This window comes from Giraffa tippelskirchi, chromosome 1 (assembly GCF_054371585.1).
Source record: "Giraffa tippelskirchi isolate mGirTip1 chromosome 1, T2T-mGirTip1v1.2.pri, whole genome shotgun sequence".
Classification (NCBI taxonomy): domain Eukaryota; kingdom Metazoa; phylum Chordata; class Mammalia; order Artiodactyla; family Giraffidae; genus Giraffa; species Giraffa tippelskirchi.
Genome location: NC_137275.1, coordinates 61,248,224 through 61,268,632, shown reverse-complemented (window position 1 = coordinate 61,268,632; position 20,409 = coordinate 61,248,224). Strand labels below are relative to the sequence as shown.

At 34.9% G+C, this 20,409-nt stretch overlaps 1 protein-coding gene across 4 annotated transcripts in view; it reads left to right on the top strand.

The window, feature by feature from the left end:
- The window catches only part of PCDH7 (protocadherin 7), a 473,893-nt gene extending 459,555 nt beyond the window's left edge, over nt 1-14,338 (top strand). For 3 of the 4 annotated variants that reach the window (XM_081529886.1, XM_081529800.1, XM_081530039.1), the window contains one exon: nt 11,516-14,338. In XM_081529886.1, coding sequence (XP_081386012.1) covers nt 11,516-11,892 — 377 coding nt within the window. In that variant the 3' untranslated portion in view covers nt 11,893-14,338. The remainder of the gene's footprint in view (nt 1-11,515) is intronic. The other variant, XM_081529963.1, reaches the window with a different exon arrangement.
- Nucleotides 14,339-20,409: the final 6,071 nt, after the last annotated feature.

Here is a 20,409-nt window from a genome sequence, read left to right as displayed (position 1 = left end):
TAGAAATGACAACTACAGCAGGTCTGTTGAAGTGGTAAAAGGGACCATGTAAGAACAGAAAGAGATCAGGGTTAAGAGTAGGCAGGATTCAGATCTTGAAGGAACTTCTATGTAGAAATACAAAGTTTGAAACTTATACTGAAATTTTTAGAAGAGAGTTTTAAGCTAGGGAGAGATTTATTCTACTTACTGTTCTTAAAATAATCATAAAGGTGCTTTTTTATTAGAAGCTCTCCTACTAATTACTGAGAGGGAACAGGCTTAACAAAGAGACAAATATGACACAAGTAATAAACATCAGGAAATCACAAAAGTATCATAATAATTTGACAGAGACCTGATTAAGATTGTACCCTGGTACCTGGTTCTCCTTCTTGTATGTTATGCCAAATTCTTTTTCTTTTCTCTTCTTGGGAATCACACTACCCAAAGAGAGAAAGCCTTAATAATCCCCGAGACAGCTCTCACTGAGGAACTAGGAAGAAAATGGTATCACTCAGAAAGGTGAGCTGTTAGTGCTTTGCTGGACTTTGCTGATTGATCAGATACAAATAATTTGGACAATTAGATACTAAGGTATAGCAAAATTTTTAAAAGTATAAAAAAATTCCTGAACAGAGTAAATATGACTCAAAAATCCAAGTTTTTCTACTCCATTCTCTCCAGTGGGTAAGTATGGGTAGAAAGGACCAAATGCTTCAAGTCTACCCTGATCTTCCCCTGATCTTCCTCTGAGAAGTGGTGGGAGTATGTTACTGTTGCCTATTGCAACTGTAACAAAATACTAAAAACATAGTGCCTTGAAACAACAAAAATGTATCCTCTTATAGTTCTATACCTGAGAAGTCTGACCTGGGTCTCTGGGGGCTAGAATCAAAGTCTCTGCAGTGCTGCCTCCCTTTCTGGAAGCTCAAGGAGACAGTCTGTTTCCTTACCTATTTCAAACATTAGTGTGTGCTCACATCATTTGTTTTATAAGCTGCCACCGTATAATATCCCTATTTTAAGGACAGTTTATTAGGAAACTTAATACCTCCTGCCACCTTAATTCTCCTTTGTCCTATCATCTAACAGGCTCACAGATTCTGGGGACTAGGATGTAGATATTTTGGGAGGGAACCATCTTTCTGCCTACCATAGTAAGGTTGCGGGCACAGGATGGCATTTGCAGCATCACAGGGGGCATTAGAAGTGCTTCTGAATTCGTGCGGCATGAAAAGGTATAATGCAGGCCTGAGAGGATCTCCAAAGCTTGCTCATCCTCCCATCACAGGCTCCAAGGGAGGATCAGCAGTGAGGCTTCGCCACTCTCTGAAGAAATCGGAAGTAAATAAAGGGAAACATTTCAATGAGCAGCAAAAATCAATGAAGCAAACTGATCCAGTGTTGCTTCATTGATTTCCCCCACTTGAGCTGCTCACTGAGTCCTGTTTGCTAGTAATCAGAAATCATTTCCTTCTTTTTCCTTTGATTTACCTGGTCTAAGCTCCCAAGCTCTTCAACACTCTTTTGGTTCTAACTGTGATGGCCAATTTTAGTTTTAACTGATAAACTTATTGATGAGAGTAAGGAGACAGCAGCATTCCAATAGTTTTAAAACTTTCCTCATAAATGGTGTTTCAGCTCCTATTAAAAGCTTTCAGAACTTCACCTCTCAAAAGTACTTCAGAACTCAAGACTTTTGTGAAACCTTCCTCAGTAAAGAAAACAAAGGAGGAACTCTTTGTCTTTCTCCTCAATCACAATAACTAATGGAATTCTGTTACTACTCAACTTCTTGTTACAGGAGTGTTTCCAATAGATAAGCCACAGTATGATTATGATATATTTCAATAGGTAGTTCCATGCAAATAACTTGAGAATGTATTTTAAAAATGGTTATATCATTATAATAATTGTATAGTTTTGCAGGATCACTACACTGAAGGAGAAAATGAACAGGTATTGTGACTTTTACTGCATATATACAATGGAATATTACTCAGCTGTAAACAACAAAATATTGATATCATATGTTATATGGAGAAGCAAAGATAAAATGGGCACTGCCTTTAAGACTACCATCCAAATATAATACTTACAGTTAATAGAAACTTTATATATTATTTTTATAATAAAAATCCATTCCAAAAGTTAACATTTATTGTAGGATATATATTTTACAATTTTATAATCAATATTGAAGACATTAAAGATTTAAGATCATTACTGGAAAGTGATTCTAAATAGATACTTTCAATCCTTTTAGAAGTACACACCTTTCGCTTTACCATAAAACTAATGTGCAGTGGCTAACACATTTTATTAATTAGAAAACTCATCTGGATCATTATTGTTCCATATATAATTCCTGCATGACAAGAATTCATTAATTCATCTCCCTTCTCATGGTGAGTAAACATCCAGCTGCTCACAATTCAAGACACTAGTGCAAATATTGGATGTATGTTCTAGGAAAGAAAATACATTTCAAGTTGATCAACAACCAGTAAAATCTACCCACAAATATTAATCTGCTATCAACACAAAGCTTTATAAATTTTTGGCAGGGTTTAGATAGAGGCATTTAAATGACTTACCTGCAATATTGACATAATCAAACCTAAATTATTTTCCTCACTTCTAAACATGTGTTGCAGAATTTGTTTGTTTTTATTTGCTTGTTTTAAATCTTTCTGTCACTGAAGGCCAATTTATTTACCAAATGTAAATTTCTAAATTTCAAGGATAGATGTTTATTTGTTAAATATTTCTTAATCATTGATTTAAGCTCAAAGGAAAAAAAAGTATAAATGTAAAAATTCCATCCATAAAGATATTGCAGCCCTAACTGGTATCTTGAACTCCACTGAAATTTTTATGCAAATTTTATGGGCACGTATCTGAGTTTATGGAGGGAGGCAATGCTTCTACTTTTCATTAGATTACTAGTCTATGACACCCAAAGCAAATAAATTTCTAACTTAAAGAAACCCAAGAGACTTTAAAAAAAAAATCATAAAAACTTTGATTGTTACAGTGGAAAGGCAAACATGAATGGCCTGAACGACCAGAATTCCATCTATTTTTAGTGGGATAATCAATTGTTAACTTGTATAATAAATAACCTCAATCTTTTTGGGGATTTATAAACTCTTCTGATCAAGATTATAGCATCTCTGCATTTTCCAGCACTTCCTTCCTTTCCTTTCATTCTCTTCCCTTAATATTCCCTTAACCTCCACTACCTCACCTCAAATTTTGCATTCATGAAGAGTGAAATTAAAGTGAAGCCTCATCTTTGAAGTGCGTAAATAGATCACTCTCCAGCAGTCACCATACATTTTTCTGCTGTAGTTCAGTTTTCATGTGCCAACCAGCAGAATCACGTTTGAGTTGATTCAGCAGGACTGCTTGAAATCTGGCCTGCAGTCTCTACTGTATATGATAATACCACATTCAGAATGACATTGGTCTAAGCCTCAGGGCAGTAAATGCTTCTTCAGATACATTCAATTGCTATTTAACTGAGTTTAGCTTAAGGTCCAGAGAAAAGTTGCTGATACTTTCAAACATGTTTAAACATTTTAATATTGTCTTGGCATGCCAGCCTGAACTAGAGCACTCTTAGGTGAAAAATCCAGTAAAATCCTTTAATCACAGGACCAAAATTTTCAGATTTCTATGGGAGCCCTCTGCTTGAACTTAAAATTAAATATGCTGGCATCCTTTAAAATGTTTATTCTTTCTATAATATTGGTCAGTTCATCACCCATTATCAGAAGACATAAAAGTAGAATATATTGTTTCTATATCTCAGGCTGTTTTTTTATTTATCACAGTATATCCATGATCATGACCTGAGAGATCTGTTGCTGCATCAAGGAATTCTCCTCACCCTCTAAACAAACAAAAACAAACATAACTTAGGAGCTTCAAACAACAAAGATTGATTGCTTTCCATGTTTCTGTGGTTTAACTATTGATTCTTCTGGAAGTTTTGTCTGGATCACTCATGGGGCTGCCATCATCTGGGGGCTTGGCTGGGGGTAGGCTCTGCTGGACCAACTGAAATAGCTGAGTCTCTCTCTCTCTCTCCAAAAGTCTTTCATCTTCAAAAAGGCTAGATCATGCTTTCTATCAGGATGGAGATGACAGTCTCCCAAGGTCAAAAGCAGAAGCTGCGAGGACTCTTGAGACCTATCCTGAAAATTGTGCAGTGTCTCTTTAGTCGTCAAAGCTAGCCCAGCTTCAAGGGCTGCAGAAACAGAATCTTGACAGTAGTAGTGATATCACTCTCTCAAAGGGTTGTGTATAAGAAGATGAGAGGAATTTCTGGCCTTATTTTGTGACTTAAAACAAGCATATACATACATCATAAAATCCACAAAACTTGACTGCTTTTGTTTCATTAATTTTGATGTCTGAAGGGTGCATTGAAGGTGAGGTATTTTCCCTGCTTTTTGTTGTCTTTTCTAGATTTTCAAAATCTTAGTCTGAGTTAGCTTATTACTAATTTTTAACATGTTAAAATGGAACTCACTCTCTTTTTTATGTTGTGGTCCATGCAGGCAAAGCAAAATAGCAACCCAGTATCTTAGGGGCAAGTCTCTTTCAAATGAAAATGAGCAATTGTGGGGTTGATCGGTTTATGTTGTAAAGATAACTGCAACTAACAGAGAATTTGCTGTTCAGTTTTGAGCAACTGTGACATACCCTGAATAAATCTTCTCCGGCCAAGTCTTAATAAAGAACTGTTAAGGGGAATATCTGATATAGAGTAATCCATGACCACTGTACTTTCCTCAGTGGGAGGTAGCTCTGGTACATTGCAGACTCTATCAGCATAAATCCATGAGTCCTACTGAAAAAAATAACTCCAAATACATGTCCTTTTGACTGATGATTGCTGCTAGATCCACAGTAAGTTATCTGAAACCCTTGAGAACAAACATATCTTAAAGATAGGAATCGTTTATATACCAGAAAAGGTAATATCATGCATCTGTATTATTTGGGGTGCTTCCCTGGTAACACAGCTGGTAAAGAACCCACCTGCAATGCGGGAGATCCTGGTTCAATCCCTAGGTTGGGAAGATCCCTGGGGAAGGGCATGGCAACTCCATGTATTCTTGCCTGGAGAATTCCATGGACAGAGGAGCCTGGCAGGCTACAATCCATGGGGTCACAAAAAGTTGGACATGACTGAGCGAACTTTCACTTTCCCATTATTTTGAAGATCTAAGAGTCTGAGATAGTGCCTTTAATTAAACACTATTTCTCCTTAAAAACATATATTCACTCTATGTGAGATAAATAAAGATGAAAAATAACATTGTATTAAAAGTCAGGTTTATTGTAAATATAAGGGGAAAAAAAGCTTTTGGTTTTTGAAGCTATTTTGAGAACTGAACTGTGGGTAAGGGATTGTGCACTTGAAATATCTAATATTTATTGAGGGCCCATTGTGTGTCAAGAATTCTTACTATTAACTTTACCTGTGTTAATACATTTAATCTTCATAATTATCCTAAGAAGTTAATTCATTTTTATGTCATTTATAAAAATTAGGAAATTTACATGAATCAAGTAACTTGTTTAAAGTTACATATGTACTAAGTGACAAAGTTAGGATATGAATTCAGGGATCCTGGTTGTGGTGCCTATTCCCTTAACACCCATTTCATTCAGGGAAGACTGAAAAGAGAGAGAAAAAAAAAAAATCTATGTTTTTACATCTCTCCAGGGGCTGTGACCTACTATTTAACTAAAATATATACAGCATCAGACACCGTGCTATAAACTTTATATACAGTCACTCATTTATCCACATAAAAATGGTGCAATAGGTATTATTACTTCACAAATGAGGAACTTGAGGCTCAGAGAAATTATATCCAAAGTCACACAGCTTACACATGATGGACCCAGAAAGACACTCAAAACAGCCTCCTGTTTGTTTCACGAGTTCCATTCTCCCTTGAAGGAAGCACTCAGGAAAGGTACAGATAAGACTGAAGTAAGGGCTGGTTGGATAGAGGACACTTATCTCTTCTTATAATTCAATAGAATCAAGTGATTTCATGATAAATTAGAACACACTGTAGAAAATTTTAACCACCTAGTAGTAGATCTGGGTGACACTTGCATAACTACAAATTTCCCCTTCTTACAGAAACTTCTGGACTATTCAGAGGATCATCTACTACTTGTCCAAGGCAATGATTTCTACCTTCTCCATAATCTCTTAACGTGCTCACCTTTCTAACCTTCCTAACTTCCCCAAACAGACAAAAGATAAGGATCTTTAGTTGAGTGTACATGCTAAGTTGCTTCAGTCATGGCTGACTGTTTGTGACCCTATGGACTATAGCCCACCAGACTCTTACGTCCAAGGGATTCTCCAGGCAAGAATACTGGAATGGGTTGCCATGCCCTTCTCCAGGGGAATCTTCCTGACCCAAGGATAGAACCCTCATCTCTTATGTCCCCTGCACTGGCAGATGGGTTCTTTACCACTAATGCCACTTGAGAAGCTCTGATCTTTAGATCATTTATATAAAAAGCCAAGTCTAACTCAGTATGCAGTTTTTTGATCTCATAACCTCATTCCTAAACTTCACTGACTATAATAATAATGTTCCAATAAAAGATTTATGTAGTTATTTGTTCCCAGATCTATTATAAAGGCAAGAATAAATCATTTTCTGACAGCTATTTTAAAATAAAGTACTCAATTGAATCATTGGAATAAAAATGATAGTTTCATTTGTATTAAGGAAAATAAAGTTAATATTAAAATATTAGTTGGAAAATCAACAAAATTTATCTGCCATTTTTGCTGTTGTTCATCTTTTGTAAAGCCTATGCATGGTCCACCAAATTCCACCAGAATCAGGTATGTCTCTAGAAAAGGAAGTCTTCAGATAACAGAAAGTCAAGACATAGAACAGAAAAATAAATTCTTTAAAAAAAGGAAAAAGGAAAATGTGCCTGTGTGTGCTTTTTTTCTCCCCCAGAGAAGAGAATAGCACACTCTTTTATTTGTAAACTTTTGTCAAGTAATGCTAAGAAAGGGCTAAGTTTATGGGAAGGATGTGACTGTCTGAGATGTCTACATATCTGTTAAGAATCTGTTTATTTCATGCCGTCAGAGAATTAAGTCATTTGTACTTTTAACAAATAAGCGATTGATGCATATAGCTTTAGGTATCTGAGCTTAAAACAAAACAAAGAAAAAACTCATTGGAAATGTTTAAAAAATAAATGCAACATTTTCATGATTCTTTTAGGAAATGGAAATATCTTTATATGTTCAGCCCCAAGACAAGGGCTTGGAATAGGAGTGGGTGACTAGGATTCTGGCAAAATGCATAACTGAGTCTATTCAAACCTTTACTGGTACAGAGCTGTCTTTAAAAGCCTCAACAATTCCACTGCTCTCCTGTAATACTGATTACTGTAAAAGTTGCTGAATTGCATAGGACAACTTCTGGAAACATTAAATGCCTCCTTAAATCTGGACTTTCCTTTGTATTTCTAATGATGCTGCATATTATCTGTCACTTCTTGCTGAGGTCATTGTGTAGCAACATCTCTCACCACCTACTCATCTGCCCTGCCTACTAAGATGAAGTACATTTCTTTGTAGAGAAAGAACTTGATTTCTTAAATTAGTTATAATTTCCTTCACATTAAGAAATGTATAGTTGTTAAAAAGGTTGAATTATTTTTAAAGTATTTTAAATTTTTGTCTTCATGACGTCTCTTTCCAGTGCTGCTCAGATTTTTTTTTTTCCCCTCTTTCTTAGGAGACTGTAACTTTTTCTTATGGCTATGGGTAGCAGTAATTGACCTCTAAATAGCTCTGCTGTTACATTTTAAGAAGGAGCAATATGGTGTTATGGGAAACACTAAAGTGAAAGCCAAAACACTTGCTCTTTGGCTTCAGCTCTCCCATAGTCTGAGCCCCTCACTACTTCCATCCTCCTTGATGCTGGATTGAGGTGATAAGTAAGAAGGAAGAAGTTCAGGGAATTTTTTATATGTTATACATTGTTTGATATTATGATAGCTGAAAACTCTGTACTTACGTGGGGATAATTAACTTTATGTCTAAGAGCAGATTTTAAGTTTCCAAAGTTATTATATGTAATGTTTCTAGTAAACAGCATAGCTAGCTGAAAGTGGAAAACTCCGTAAATGATGCTAAAGTATCCTAATGAATACTAGTATCCTAATGAATACTAGTTCAACTTTCAGTCATCTCAAGATTTAATATGATTAATTGCATGTGAAGGGGGGACCTCTAAGGAACTCACTTAATTATGGAAAATGCTGATAGAGAATACCACATTTCAATACAGAATATTTTGCTTTTTTAATTAATTTACTCAGTACTATGTAAAAAGAGTCATGATTAACTATTTTCCATCTTCACTCAGGTCAAAATGAAAGGGAAGAGTACTAAACTGAAGTGTGCAATAATGTTCTTAGATATGAGAAAACACTTCCTTCAGTGAAAGACTAAGAAGGATTACTATTTATGTAAGATCTGCCTCTACAATCCCACAAAAAGAGGACATTTTAGGAGTATATCTTTTATGAAAAGGGAAAAAAGTGTGTTTAATAATTCTGTAAGATCCTATATAACTCCTGTCTTTTAAAAATATATATAATATCTACTTGCATAAATAAAATAAGAAAATACAGAAACAGAAAAAAATACTATTCTACTCATGCCTTCCCTTAATAAATTGCATAATATAAATTGCATTTGTTAATCATTGGCATTTCTTTTGGGGATTTGAGTCATCAAGATTAGAAGTTTTGATTGCTTGTGATGAATCTCTTATAGCCTTTCTTGATTATTTTCTAAATTTGATGACAAACACTGCAACATGTCTCAGCCAATTAGGCTTGTCAAACTTCCACTGTGGTCCCCAATCAAGTGTTTGACTTTGGAAATGACAGGAGATCCTTATTAAAAGTCATCCTTCTCGGATAGAGATGTGGCAGCCCACATGTGGCTCATGGCAGAGAAGAAAAGCTGCCTTTCCTTAAAAGCAAAAAGAGGAAATCAGTTTTAGTAGGAAATAACCCGAACTATGAAGTAAAGACTGATGGGAATGAACTGAAGAGCATCTCATTTCTAGTTGATTGAAAATTGAGTCAATTTAAATGAATATACTTTTTTATGAGCTACAGGGAGTTCAAGGTACACAAATTAAGTATAATAGGTAGGAAGAGGTGTTGGAGTGTTAAGATATCTTTGTGAGCTATCTCTAAGTGCATCTTCAACAAAGGATACACAAGGTGCTATGAATTTCAGACTGGAAACACAGATTAATCCCCAAAAGCATCGACCTGTGTAAGTCATTGTCTAAGTAAATTGTCATACTTAAGTAAACGCAGAGATGTTTAGAGACAATTCTGTATCATCTCTGCAGGGAATGAAAAACACATTTGTAAAGACCTTTTCCTACTTCAGTAGCTAAATTTCTGATTACTGTCTTGTGTCCTTGGTAGTCACTCTCATAAGAGAAAAGGAAAAACTTGAACTTATTAAGGCAGTGAAGAAGAAAAGGAATGTTTAGAGTAAAAAGTAGATCTGATCTCACACTTTGCATTTTTATAAGATTTTTTTCCTGTTCAAAGCATTTAGGTCAGCTTCAGATAAAGTATCCCAAGACAGGGGATATTCCAAATAACTCAGTTTGCTCATTTAAACTAACCAGATTACAAAAACTATTCATAAAATTTGTCAATACTTTGATTTTTTAAAAATGCATATAAAATTTGTGTTTGAGAGACACAGAGGGAGTTTAGCACATACACAAAAATAGGAATGTGCTTTTTCTTTTGATGATAAAATTAATAGGATCTGCCCACTTAAAATCAAAGAGCAGAATTTGCAACCGCAATAAATAATTATCTTTGCATTTTGCCTTTGGAAAAGAGAAAAGCAATTCTAGATTTCCTGTGAAGAACAGTGGCATTTTCTTGCTGAACTCTGAGCACATAGCATAAAAATCTCAGGTCACAGTGGTTCAAAAATCATTAAGCTGACAAATATCAATATTTCAGTTAGCCACCCATTACTAAAGTGAAAAAAATGACATGGAATATTGGACTGACTTGATTTAGGAGTTTCAACGATATGAAACTTCTAAAATAACCTAATACAAATGATAACCAAATGGGAATATTATTTTATACTACAGGAGTTGATGTATGGAGACAAAAGCAGTAGGTTTAAATATATTGGGAATACGTTAAATAACCCCCTCTTTTATTTTAAACCAAGTCTACCCAGGATGCATATGCAAATGTCACGGATTTCCTTTGTTGTGAATATATTTGCAGAGGTTAAAATTTGTCAGTATTTTAAGTCCCACGCCTTGTAATAAAATGATACATTGGAGCACAGTCATATTATGTTCTTTTGTTTGGCAGTAAAAGAAACTATCAAATATATTAAATAAAACCCTAGAGGTTGTTTTCTTAGAATCTGTTGAAGTGAAGCAGGTTTTTCTCTCTCTCACTCTCTTTCTCAAACAAAAACAAATCTGTTAAAAAATATTTGTAATAGTAAGAAAATATATAATGATTCTCCAAAGACAGACACATACAATGATATAACAGCTTTATAGAAATAGAAGCTATTTCCCATGGCATTAGGCAACAATCTTTAATTAGGAATACATGTCATTTCATCAAAACTTTAGGAGTTTGATTCAATTTACCCAGTACATTGCATTTCACATAGTATTTCCATTCAGCAAACACACTGACAGGTATATTTCTATGTGAACACTCAAGGGACTATCCTACAGAACATTAACAAGGTCATTAACAAGGTGGGAGGTGGGATGGGGTGTGGGCTCGGGTCGGGTAAGTGCTGATTTTGCTAGTATGCTCACACTTGAACCCACTGGTACTTTGCTTTTTTTTACTTTTTAACCACACAATGTGCTGTCAATTTAGGTTCTACTTCTGAGTCACCCTGATGTTTTATAATATATTTTAAATATAAGGTTTTGCGTATTCGCATTCTATGAATAATGTATAAACAGGAAGCAAAGCAATTCAATTGGCAAAAGTACATGATTTCTGGGATAATTTATAAACAGAAAATTATATTTTTGGATTTAATAACTTAGGACTATGGAAAAATTTACTTCCATACAAATATACTTGCATACTTTATTTCTACTTGAGAATATGCACATGCACCTGTCCTGTAACAAATTCATATACCTGTTGTTTGTTCAACACACACTTAAACTTATCCATTTGTCCTCTACTCTCTTTCTATAATATTTGAAGTTTTTGCAAAACCTTATTTTTAATGGATATGAAATAAAAACAGTTCTTTGGGATAATCAACTGTGGAGTGTTGAAAAAGGGAATATGGTAAAGGAAATGTATATGTAATATTATACATAACTTAACCCCCGCCCCCCAGTTTCATGTAGGTCAGAAAAGCCTGTTGAGAAATGGCCTGCTTTAAAGGCTCCTTCTCCTTAAATTTCAGATTCAAGACCTCTTCCAGATGTAGCCCTGACTGGCAAGTGTACCCGTGAGTGTGATGAGTACGGCCATTCCGACTCCTGCTGGATGCCTGTCCGCACTTCTCCAGACAGGAAGAAGAGCCAGCCCAAACTCTCCACTTTCATGCCTGTTGATGAACGAGGAAGCCAGGAAAAGCTGGCTAATGGTGAGGCCGCCATCATGGGCGACCGCAACAGAAACCTCCTGAACAAAAAGTTGACCTCATCCTATGAGACCTTCAGCGCGGCTAGTTTCAGCAAAAATGAGGATGCCAACACTGAGGATATTCCTCTTACAAAAACGGGGGAATACAAGCCATCTCCTGTCAATACTCTCACTAGAAGAGAAGTTTACCTGTAGGCTATACAGAAGCAACAGCAAAGTTCTTTTCATGTATGAGAAGGAAAATAAGGGGTGAAAAACCTTACAAAATGAAACCTTATAATCAAAAAAAGGGGGCTACCAAAGAGACAAAGCTTTGCCTGCCACTTCTGCCTCCAGATCAGGCCTTTAGTGAGCGAAACTGTTCAGCCTGATTGAAATGTACAATGTAGAAACCATCCTTGTTACTTGCATGTCTAACCCCCTCACTGATTTCCCAAACCCTCTTTCTCTCTTCCCCACCCCACTCCAAAAACCTGAAAAACAAACAAACAAAAAAAGATGGTTGCAAGTTTCTTTCATGGTAACAAGCCTGATTAGCAGAACACACACACTCTCATTATCCCTAAGCTGAAACATGATTTTAGTCACTTTGATTCAGTTCGAATGTCATCCGGTTGATCAGAAAAAGCAGATCAGGTGAAATGTATTTCAGACATATGATCAGAATATGATGAATAACCATGGAAGGCAATCCCTCAAACATGTTAGAGTCCCTCTAATGGTACAGTCCTTATAGAGGGGAACTCCAGAAGAAGCTTTTGGGGGAAGATCGCAGCTTTAACATTGTAACAAAGCCTGAAAAAATAAACAATACCCTGTCAGAGACAGCAGTCCCAAATTGGCATAGGTTGTTTTTCTCAAGCTGGGAGCATCAACATCAGTTCCATACATTTACTGAGTATTCTTAGTATACATACTACTTTGATCACATGAATTACACTAGTTATAACTTTTAAAAACTATATATGTTTTTGGAACGGCACCACTATTATCGACTAACAGGAACAATTGTATCATTAAAAGGCCAAAGATCATAAGGCAGATCAGGGAAATCATGGAGTAGATTTGGTCTTGATGTGGAAATCCATTAAGCAACAGAAGTCACTGAACCCAGGCACACAGAGGAAACCCTCAAAAGCCACTTTATCTTACATTTTCTCTGTACCCAGAAAGCATGAATTTTCTTTGAAAGTTCAGAAAATGAAAAGCCAGTGAGACATATGTTTGGCACTATAACAGGCAATTAGTTGAGGTTAAAGTTTAGTTTTCAACGTATTATCAGGAAAGATTCTACTTTTTAATATCATATTTATGGGTAGATAGGAAGAGAAAGATACATTGGCATAACAGTCTTAGTTAAATTTACTATCATCATTTGAGAATCAGGTTGTACTTACTGGTCTCATCCACATTTGAAATAACCAAGTGCATTTTTTACATGTTCAGTGTACACTTCCAAGTAACAAAAGTCCATTAATTTTGCATTCTGTGCAATATAGCATTATCTCGAGACTCACAACTTTGAAACAAGGTGACACCCCTAGTTGACTTTGTCACTAACGTGATTTTGAGCACTGTTTAGCATATCTCTTTAACTAATCCAGACTGAACATGAAAGAAATGAGTTCTGGGCAGTGACATGTCTCATGGTATACACATCTCAAAGTTCAAAAATATGCAGTCTTTTTTTTTTTTTAGTGTAATATAAAGAAACAGAATATGCAGATTTTAGGGTCACTTCTTCTCCAGAGGAGAATTTAATACAATGGGAAACTAAGCTGGGGCATTCAGAAAAAGTGACAATCCAGGGACAGGCTAGGGGATAACAGGTGAAGAGAGCAAACATTCCCATTACTGAATGTTTGTAACCTAGTTAAGGCATAGCCATGATGGCTCTTTAGCAAACTGTAGAAACAATGTAGCTCTGGGTAGTTTCATGCTTTGCAATATTTCTTAGACTACAAAGTGAAGCAACCTGGTATACAGGTTGCTAGTTCACTATAGGTCATCAAAATGCTTATCTTTGAAAATCACTTCTCTGTTTGGTGGGGTACTCTTTGGGGTCATTTCCTTATACTCTTTCTTAAATGGAGTTTTCATTTTGATGTTAGTTTATGTATAATAGGATGAAAGAAGATATGTAATTGAAGAAAAAATCATTGGACTAAAATATCAATAATTGAAAATGTTTATGGTTGATTATTATTTACATTATGGAAAGATGCAGTTCTAGTACTTTGTTAGGAAACTGCATTAAAGCAGTTCTGCCTTGTATAATCTGTAAGTACCTATTAAGACAAAATACTTCTAAAGATACTTATGAAATGTATACATATTTTTTCTTGCACGTTACAGAGGAAATATTCAATTGCATAACACAGGTGTGCAACAGACTTTTTTTAATGCATTTTTTTCCTTCATGATACACTTGAAACATTAGATAGCTCATTTCACTCTATCTTAAAACCCTTCTGTTGTCTATAAAGCTAATACGGGTCATATGGGACCTTTGGATTAATTGGAACCACATTCCCCAATGACATTTGCACCACATACAAGACAGCCATGTCATCATCATTTAACTCGTGAGCCTCTTTAGAACTAAAATGGGTGTGAAAGAATAAAATTCAGTGTACTGTAAGTATTCGCAGTAATTCTAGTAGAATTAGCTATCATAACATGTTTATTATTATAATGAGCTGGCATGACACAGAAATCTATTTTGTGTTTGTATGACTTTTATTTTGAATAGGTTAAATCTGGTGCCACTCCATATATAGAGTGCTTTTGAAAAAAATCTATAAAAAGAAACAAAAAAATAATAAATGAGTGAATGCAAAATAAGCAACTGTGCCTTTTATACCTGTTGTTATGGTAAAAAAACGGTTGTTGGGTTTGGACAATGAGGGGAAATGGGCTATTCCCAACTTTTTTGATCCTGTATATTTATCCATGCTTATTTTCTGAAAATAATAAATAATATATTAAAAATTTGCCTTCTGACAAACTCAGATAGTGGACCAGTCTTAAATATCATTCATTCATAAAACAAAATTTACATGGGCTGCTTAATTCAGTCTAGAAGGCTAATGCGTTTATTGTAATAGTAATACAGAAAGAGATTATCAGGGATGAAATCAGTCCATTTTGCAAGGTAAAATACTGATTTACCATTTCTATTTTTTCTTCTTTTGTTGTTATTTTTCTTTTAGCTGCTGTTTCATTTTGGTTGTGCACTATATAAACCATATTTGTTTTCTGTACCCAAGAAGCTCAAGTGAACTTTGCATGCATTATACATTAGGACACATTTATAAATTGAGTAACTATATCAATTTATGTGTATTAAAACATCTTTAGCTTCAGTCTAAAATCTGAACCTCTGAGGCTCATTCTGAACCTCCAGATATCATTATGGTTTCTGACTGGCCTGCTGCCTGTGTTTCAGAAAACAAGAGAGGCACTATTTTTATGGGAAGAAAAACTAAGATGGTACTGAAGATGTCTGGCTGAAAGGTTACCCTAGGAAGCTGTCTTATAGGAAAATAAAACAGAGAGACCAGAAGAAACTGCCAAGAATCAAACAGCTATCCTAAAACAGACATGAGAAATCTGAAGACCTCAACAGTTTTAGGTATATTGTATCAGCAGTAAATATAAGACCAGTTCTTAAAGGGGAAAAAACGAAACAAAACAAAATAGTGAAGATGATCATGAATATTGTAGAGGTTCTCAGTTGTGACCTGGCAGAGGTATATATAACATTTGGAGGAAGGCATCATTTTTTCAGCTACCTAGGGTTTACTTTCAGACAATTTTTCCTACATTTTAAAGCACTTGCATTCAGTGTGGTACGATCTGTTTGTAATGTTAATCATTGACTACTGTTCTGCTACTTGGATGTTGATAGTGAAGCAGAGAACAATTTATCATCATTTCTTATGAGTCACTATGCACGCAACTATGCTAAACATGGCAAAATGTATTAAACACTCATCCAACTATTTATGAAATACTTTACATAATTTAATTTGCTTTTGTACAGTTTTATGTAAATAAATTGCCTGTCTTTTTTGTCTCCGCAAATTAAAATATAACATGGTCAAATGGTTTCACACTTGTAAGTGTGCTTCTCTGTTGAGAGGTCCATTCAGTTTTGATTGGAGGAGAAGTGAATGGATGCATATACCAGTTGGATTTTAAATGATTTGATTTCTGCTAAATTAAGATCGAGTGAGGAAGATAATGCTGCAGTAATTGTTATCTGGAGGGCACTGGGCATAACTGCTTATTATTTTGCCTTGTAATAAAATAGAACTTGGATTCTTAAGTTTCATCAAAGTATTTCTTGAGACAGTTACCTAGATGTCTTTGAAACCTTATGTATACAGTGGAAGAATTTCTCATCAGTAATGTAAAAATTGACTTTTTTCAGGTGTTATCTAGAGAAATTTCACATTTCAGATAAAAATTCTACGTCAAAATATATCTATGTTAAGGAATTTTTTTTAATCTATAGTAAAGATGTATTCAAAAAGAGACTAAAAAAACCCTGTAATCATGTGAGTTATAGAGAAACATGAAGCAAACAATAGAGTTTTTACCTTACTCATTTTTCTGTAGGTGAATTTTCTCTACTTTTTACATTTTTTCGATCATTTACTATCTTATTTGAAACTGTTGCACTTACTCTCTGTTGTCAGATTGTTACTCTAAATATAGTGTTTATCTTAAACACTTGAATTCATTAAATTGGTATTTATTCAAACAAGCAGCTTTCTCCAATCTAACTCAGAGACTTGAAAAGAGAGAAAAAAATGACTTCCCTGGTAGTCCAGTGGTTAAGAATCTGCCTTGCAATGCAGGGGATACAGGTTTGATTCCTGCTCAGGAAACTTAAGATCCCATGTTCCATGAAGAAACTAAGACCCTGGGCTACAACCAAGACAGGATGCAGCTAAATAAATACACATTTTTAAAAAGAGAAAGAAAATACTTTCTAAATAAACTAATAGATTGAAAGGAATGTTTGCCACATCTCACAATTCCTAAAATTTACAAGTGTGAAAAAAAATAAAAATTCTGAAGATGCTTGCCTTCAAGTTTCTCTACCAGTTTTTGCCTCTCTTTTGGTTGCAAATTCAAAGTACTTTATGTGGAATGACACATTCATTCTTCAACCAAAGATATCTTAGTAAACTGATTTTACCTGGCACCCTTCCTTCTCTAAAGAAAGAATTAAGGATGAACTATGGTTAACAAGTCTGATGCAGGTTGTAATAAGGTGAACAAATGATAAATGTGTAAATTTGTTTTGTGATCATCTAATGGTGAGACCCAAACATCAGTACATAAATCAATAGAACATAAAACCACTATTTTTCTTTTAAATTCTCAATTTTGGTTTGACAAATATATATTACTCTTTACCCTGAGATTGCATTCTTGGGTTAATTTTTTTTTTTTAAATCATGGACATGTAAAAATACAGTGATACATTTTAGAAAGAAGATAGACATAAAGCGGGCCAACAAAAGTTGTGTGTATTGCTTCTAACTTAAGTGTGATTATTCCATCACCTCTGATTCCTTAAAGAGTTCTATCTGGTTACTTAGATGCTTGACAGTGCAACAATATGTCGCATACATAACACACATTATGGTTTATAAACATTTTAATAAGTTTATTTCCATAATACCTGCGACATAACCCAAATGATCTATTAGAACAGCCATGTATGAAAGATTTTACTTGTATTAAATTATTTTTAGATTAAAAGCAAATTGAACACAAAATTCTACCAGAGTTAACATATTCCCTCTACTAGATTATGCACTAATGAAAACATATTCCATAATTTAGCAAATGACAAAGAAAAGGAACTCCCCCAGTTTACCTGAAAAAAACAGGCATTTGGTAAAGTGGAAATAGGGGTGAAAAAGTGAAAGTGATAGTCACTCAGTTGTGTTTGACTCTTTGAGACCCATGGACTGTATCTTGTCAGGCTCCTCTGTCCAGGGAATTCCCAGGCAAGAATACTAGAGTGGGTTGCCATTCCCTTCTCAAGAGAATCTCCACAACTGACCCGGGTATCAAGCCTGGATATCCTGCATTGTAGGCAGATTCTTTACAATCTGGGGTGGGGGGTGGGGGGCACCAATTACTCTGATTGGCAAGTAGTTTTCATCACTTGACATCAGACAACCTACCCTGGCAGTAATGTAACTTGTATGGAATTTCTGGCAGCAAACTATAAATCTTGAAAATATCATAGCCTAACTTTTATGCTGAGTAACCCCAGCCTAATCTATGAGGCAATGAGGTTTCAGTGCACCTTGGATGGATAGTCATTCTAGGTCTGAGAAATGAATGATCACAACCAGTATTAGCATTGTCAAAATTGATCAGATAATCGTAGAACTTCCAAATTTACTTTTGCTTCAATAAGTTGATTTCATGAAGAAATCTGGTCATTGAATTTTTGTTTTGTACCTTTCTTCTCTACATTTCACCTTTTTGTGTCCTTATCTCAAAGCCCTTTGCCATATTCTCAGAAGTTTATTTATTCTGTGGCTTTCCTCTTTCAAAAACAAACTTAGTTTTCCCTGGAGATGGAGGAATGTTAGGCAGCTAACCAAGAACTAGAGGATTTGCAATGCAATCAGCTTTATTTTAATAGAAATTTATAATGTCACTGTTTGAGTTCTTAGGAGGCAGAGTGAATAGGGACTGAACCTACATTTGTTTATTTTCTTTCATCTTTATCCCTACTTTAATAGTTGTTTATAAACTGTGTGGAGAAAAGTGATTAACCAAGATATATAAATTTCCTAAGCTGCAGGGAGTGAGGAAAGGATATGAATGTAAATGTGAAAAGCTAAAAATTTATGCTCTCCTTTAGCCTTAACTTCATTTTTTCCTATCTTGCTGCTGTTAAATATAAATTTTATTCACTGGTTGAATTTAATGTGTGCCAAAGAAATAATTTTGTCTTTTTTACCGGACCTCTTGTGGGAAGATGTAGAAGATGCTCAATTGGTAATAAATGTAAAATTTACCCCAAACATCCTCAGATGATGCTAGACAAGAATTATAGTTCACCTGTGATATTCAGTTTTATTTTTTCTATTAAAAGTTATGATTCAAATGATGTCTGACCAAAAAGTCATATGATAGATGCATGAGGTTGACAGAGAAATGCAGATATAATCTTGGAAGTTAGAATGGGCTTTGAAAAATAAAAATGCTAATCAAGGTGCTTAATTAAAAAAATAGTCCATTGAAATGATCAATCTAAAGAGAAACAAGATGTTTTATTTTGGCAATTTAATTGAAAGTACATTACAACTTCCCAGACTTAGTAAAATAAGTACTAAATTGATAGGACAATGAAGTATTTTCTAAGTGTGTTTTATGCAGTAGTACATGGAATATTTTTATTACAGTTTTATGGCTTGTTATAAAAATTTGCCCATGTATTTAAACCATTTTATAATACATTTATGAAAAGGAAGTAATGGCAAAAAATACTAGAAAAATACTAGAAATGAAGTTAGTAGATGAATAGGAAATTTACTTACAGTTTTAAAACCTGCCTTTACGAGAGAAACACTTGAATGCTTTTCCAAACCCTGCAGTACAGCTGGAATATACTAAAATGATATTTCTTAAACTGAAATTTTTGACTCACTCAGTTTCAGAGATCCAGGTATTCCATGATAATTTTTAAAGTTTTGAGTTTTATTAATATGATGATCAAGGTAATCTTTCAGCAGTTATCAGTGATAATTTTCAGTTGAAGCTAAATTTAATGAAATGAAATATTTACTTTGCTTATCAGTATTTAGCCATCTATTGTGTGAACAATTGCATTCTCTAGAGTCCAAAGGGAATTTTTTCCTCTTTACAGAGGTCTTTTTTTTTTTTTTTTTTTTTCAGTTGGGGGCTAATTACTTTACAGTGTTGTAGTGGTTTTTGCCATACATTGACATGAATCAGCCATGGGTTTACATGTGTTCCCCATCCTGAACCCCCCTCCCACCTCCCTCCCCATCCCAAGCCTCTGGGTCATCCCATTGCCCCAGCCCTGAGCATTTGTCTCATGCATTGAACCTGGAATGGTGTTCTGTTTCACATACGATAATATACATGTTTCAATGCTATTCTCCCAGAACGTCCCACCCATTTTAGTTCAGTTGTGAGAAAAACCAAAATCAGACTTTTGGATAAGAAGCAAAGTCTTAAACAATGTGAATGATTGGCCTAGAAGATACCAGCATACACAAACTTTCTATAAAGGGCAAGATAGCAAATATTTTAGACTTTGCAATTCAAGAATCAAAATCAAGGATATTGTGTAGGTACTTATATGAGAAGAGAGAAAATAAAACCTAGATTTTTCCAGCCATGTAAATGCATAAATACATAGGTGAGAAGACATACAAAAGAAGTGGGCTGGATTTGATCAAGAAATTAGTTTGTTCATCCTGGAAAAGGAAATGGCAACCCTCTCTAGTATTCTTGCCTGGAAAATTCCATGGACAGGGGAGACATGTGGCCTACAGTTCATGGGGTTTCAAAAAGTCGGACCAGACTGAACACACACACACACACGCATGCATGCATGCGTGCATGCATACACACACCCTGATATACTCCAAACTGCTGCAATTGAGATTAATTTTAGAATTCATTACTAAAATTCCTCTTCAC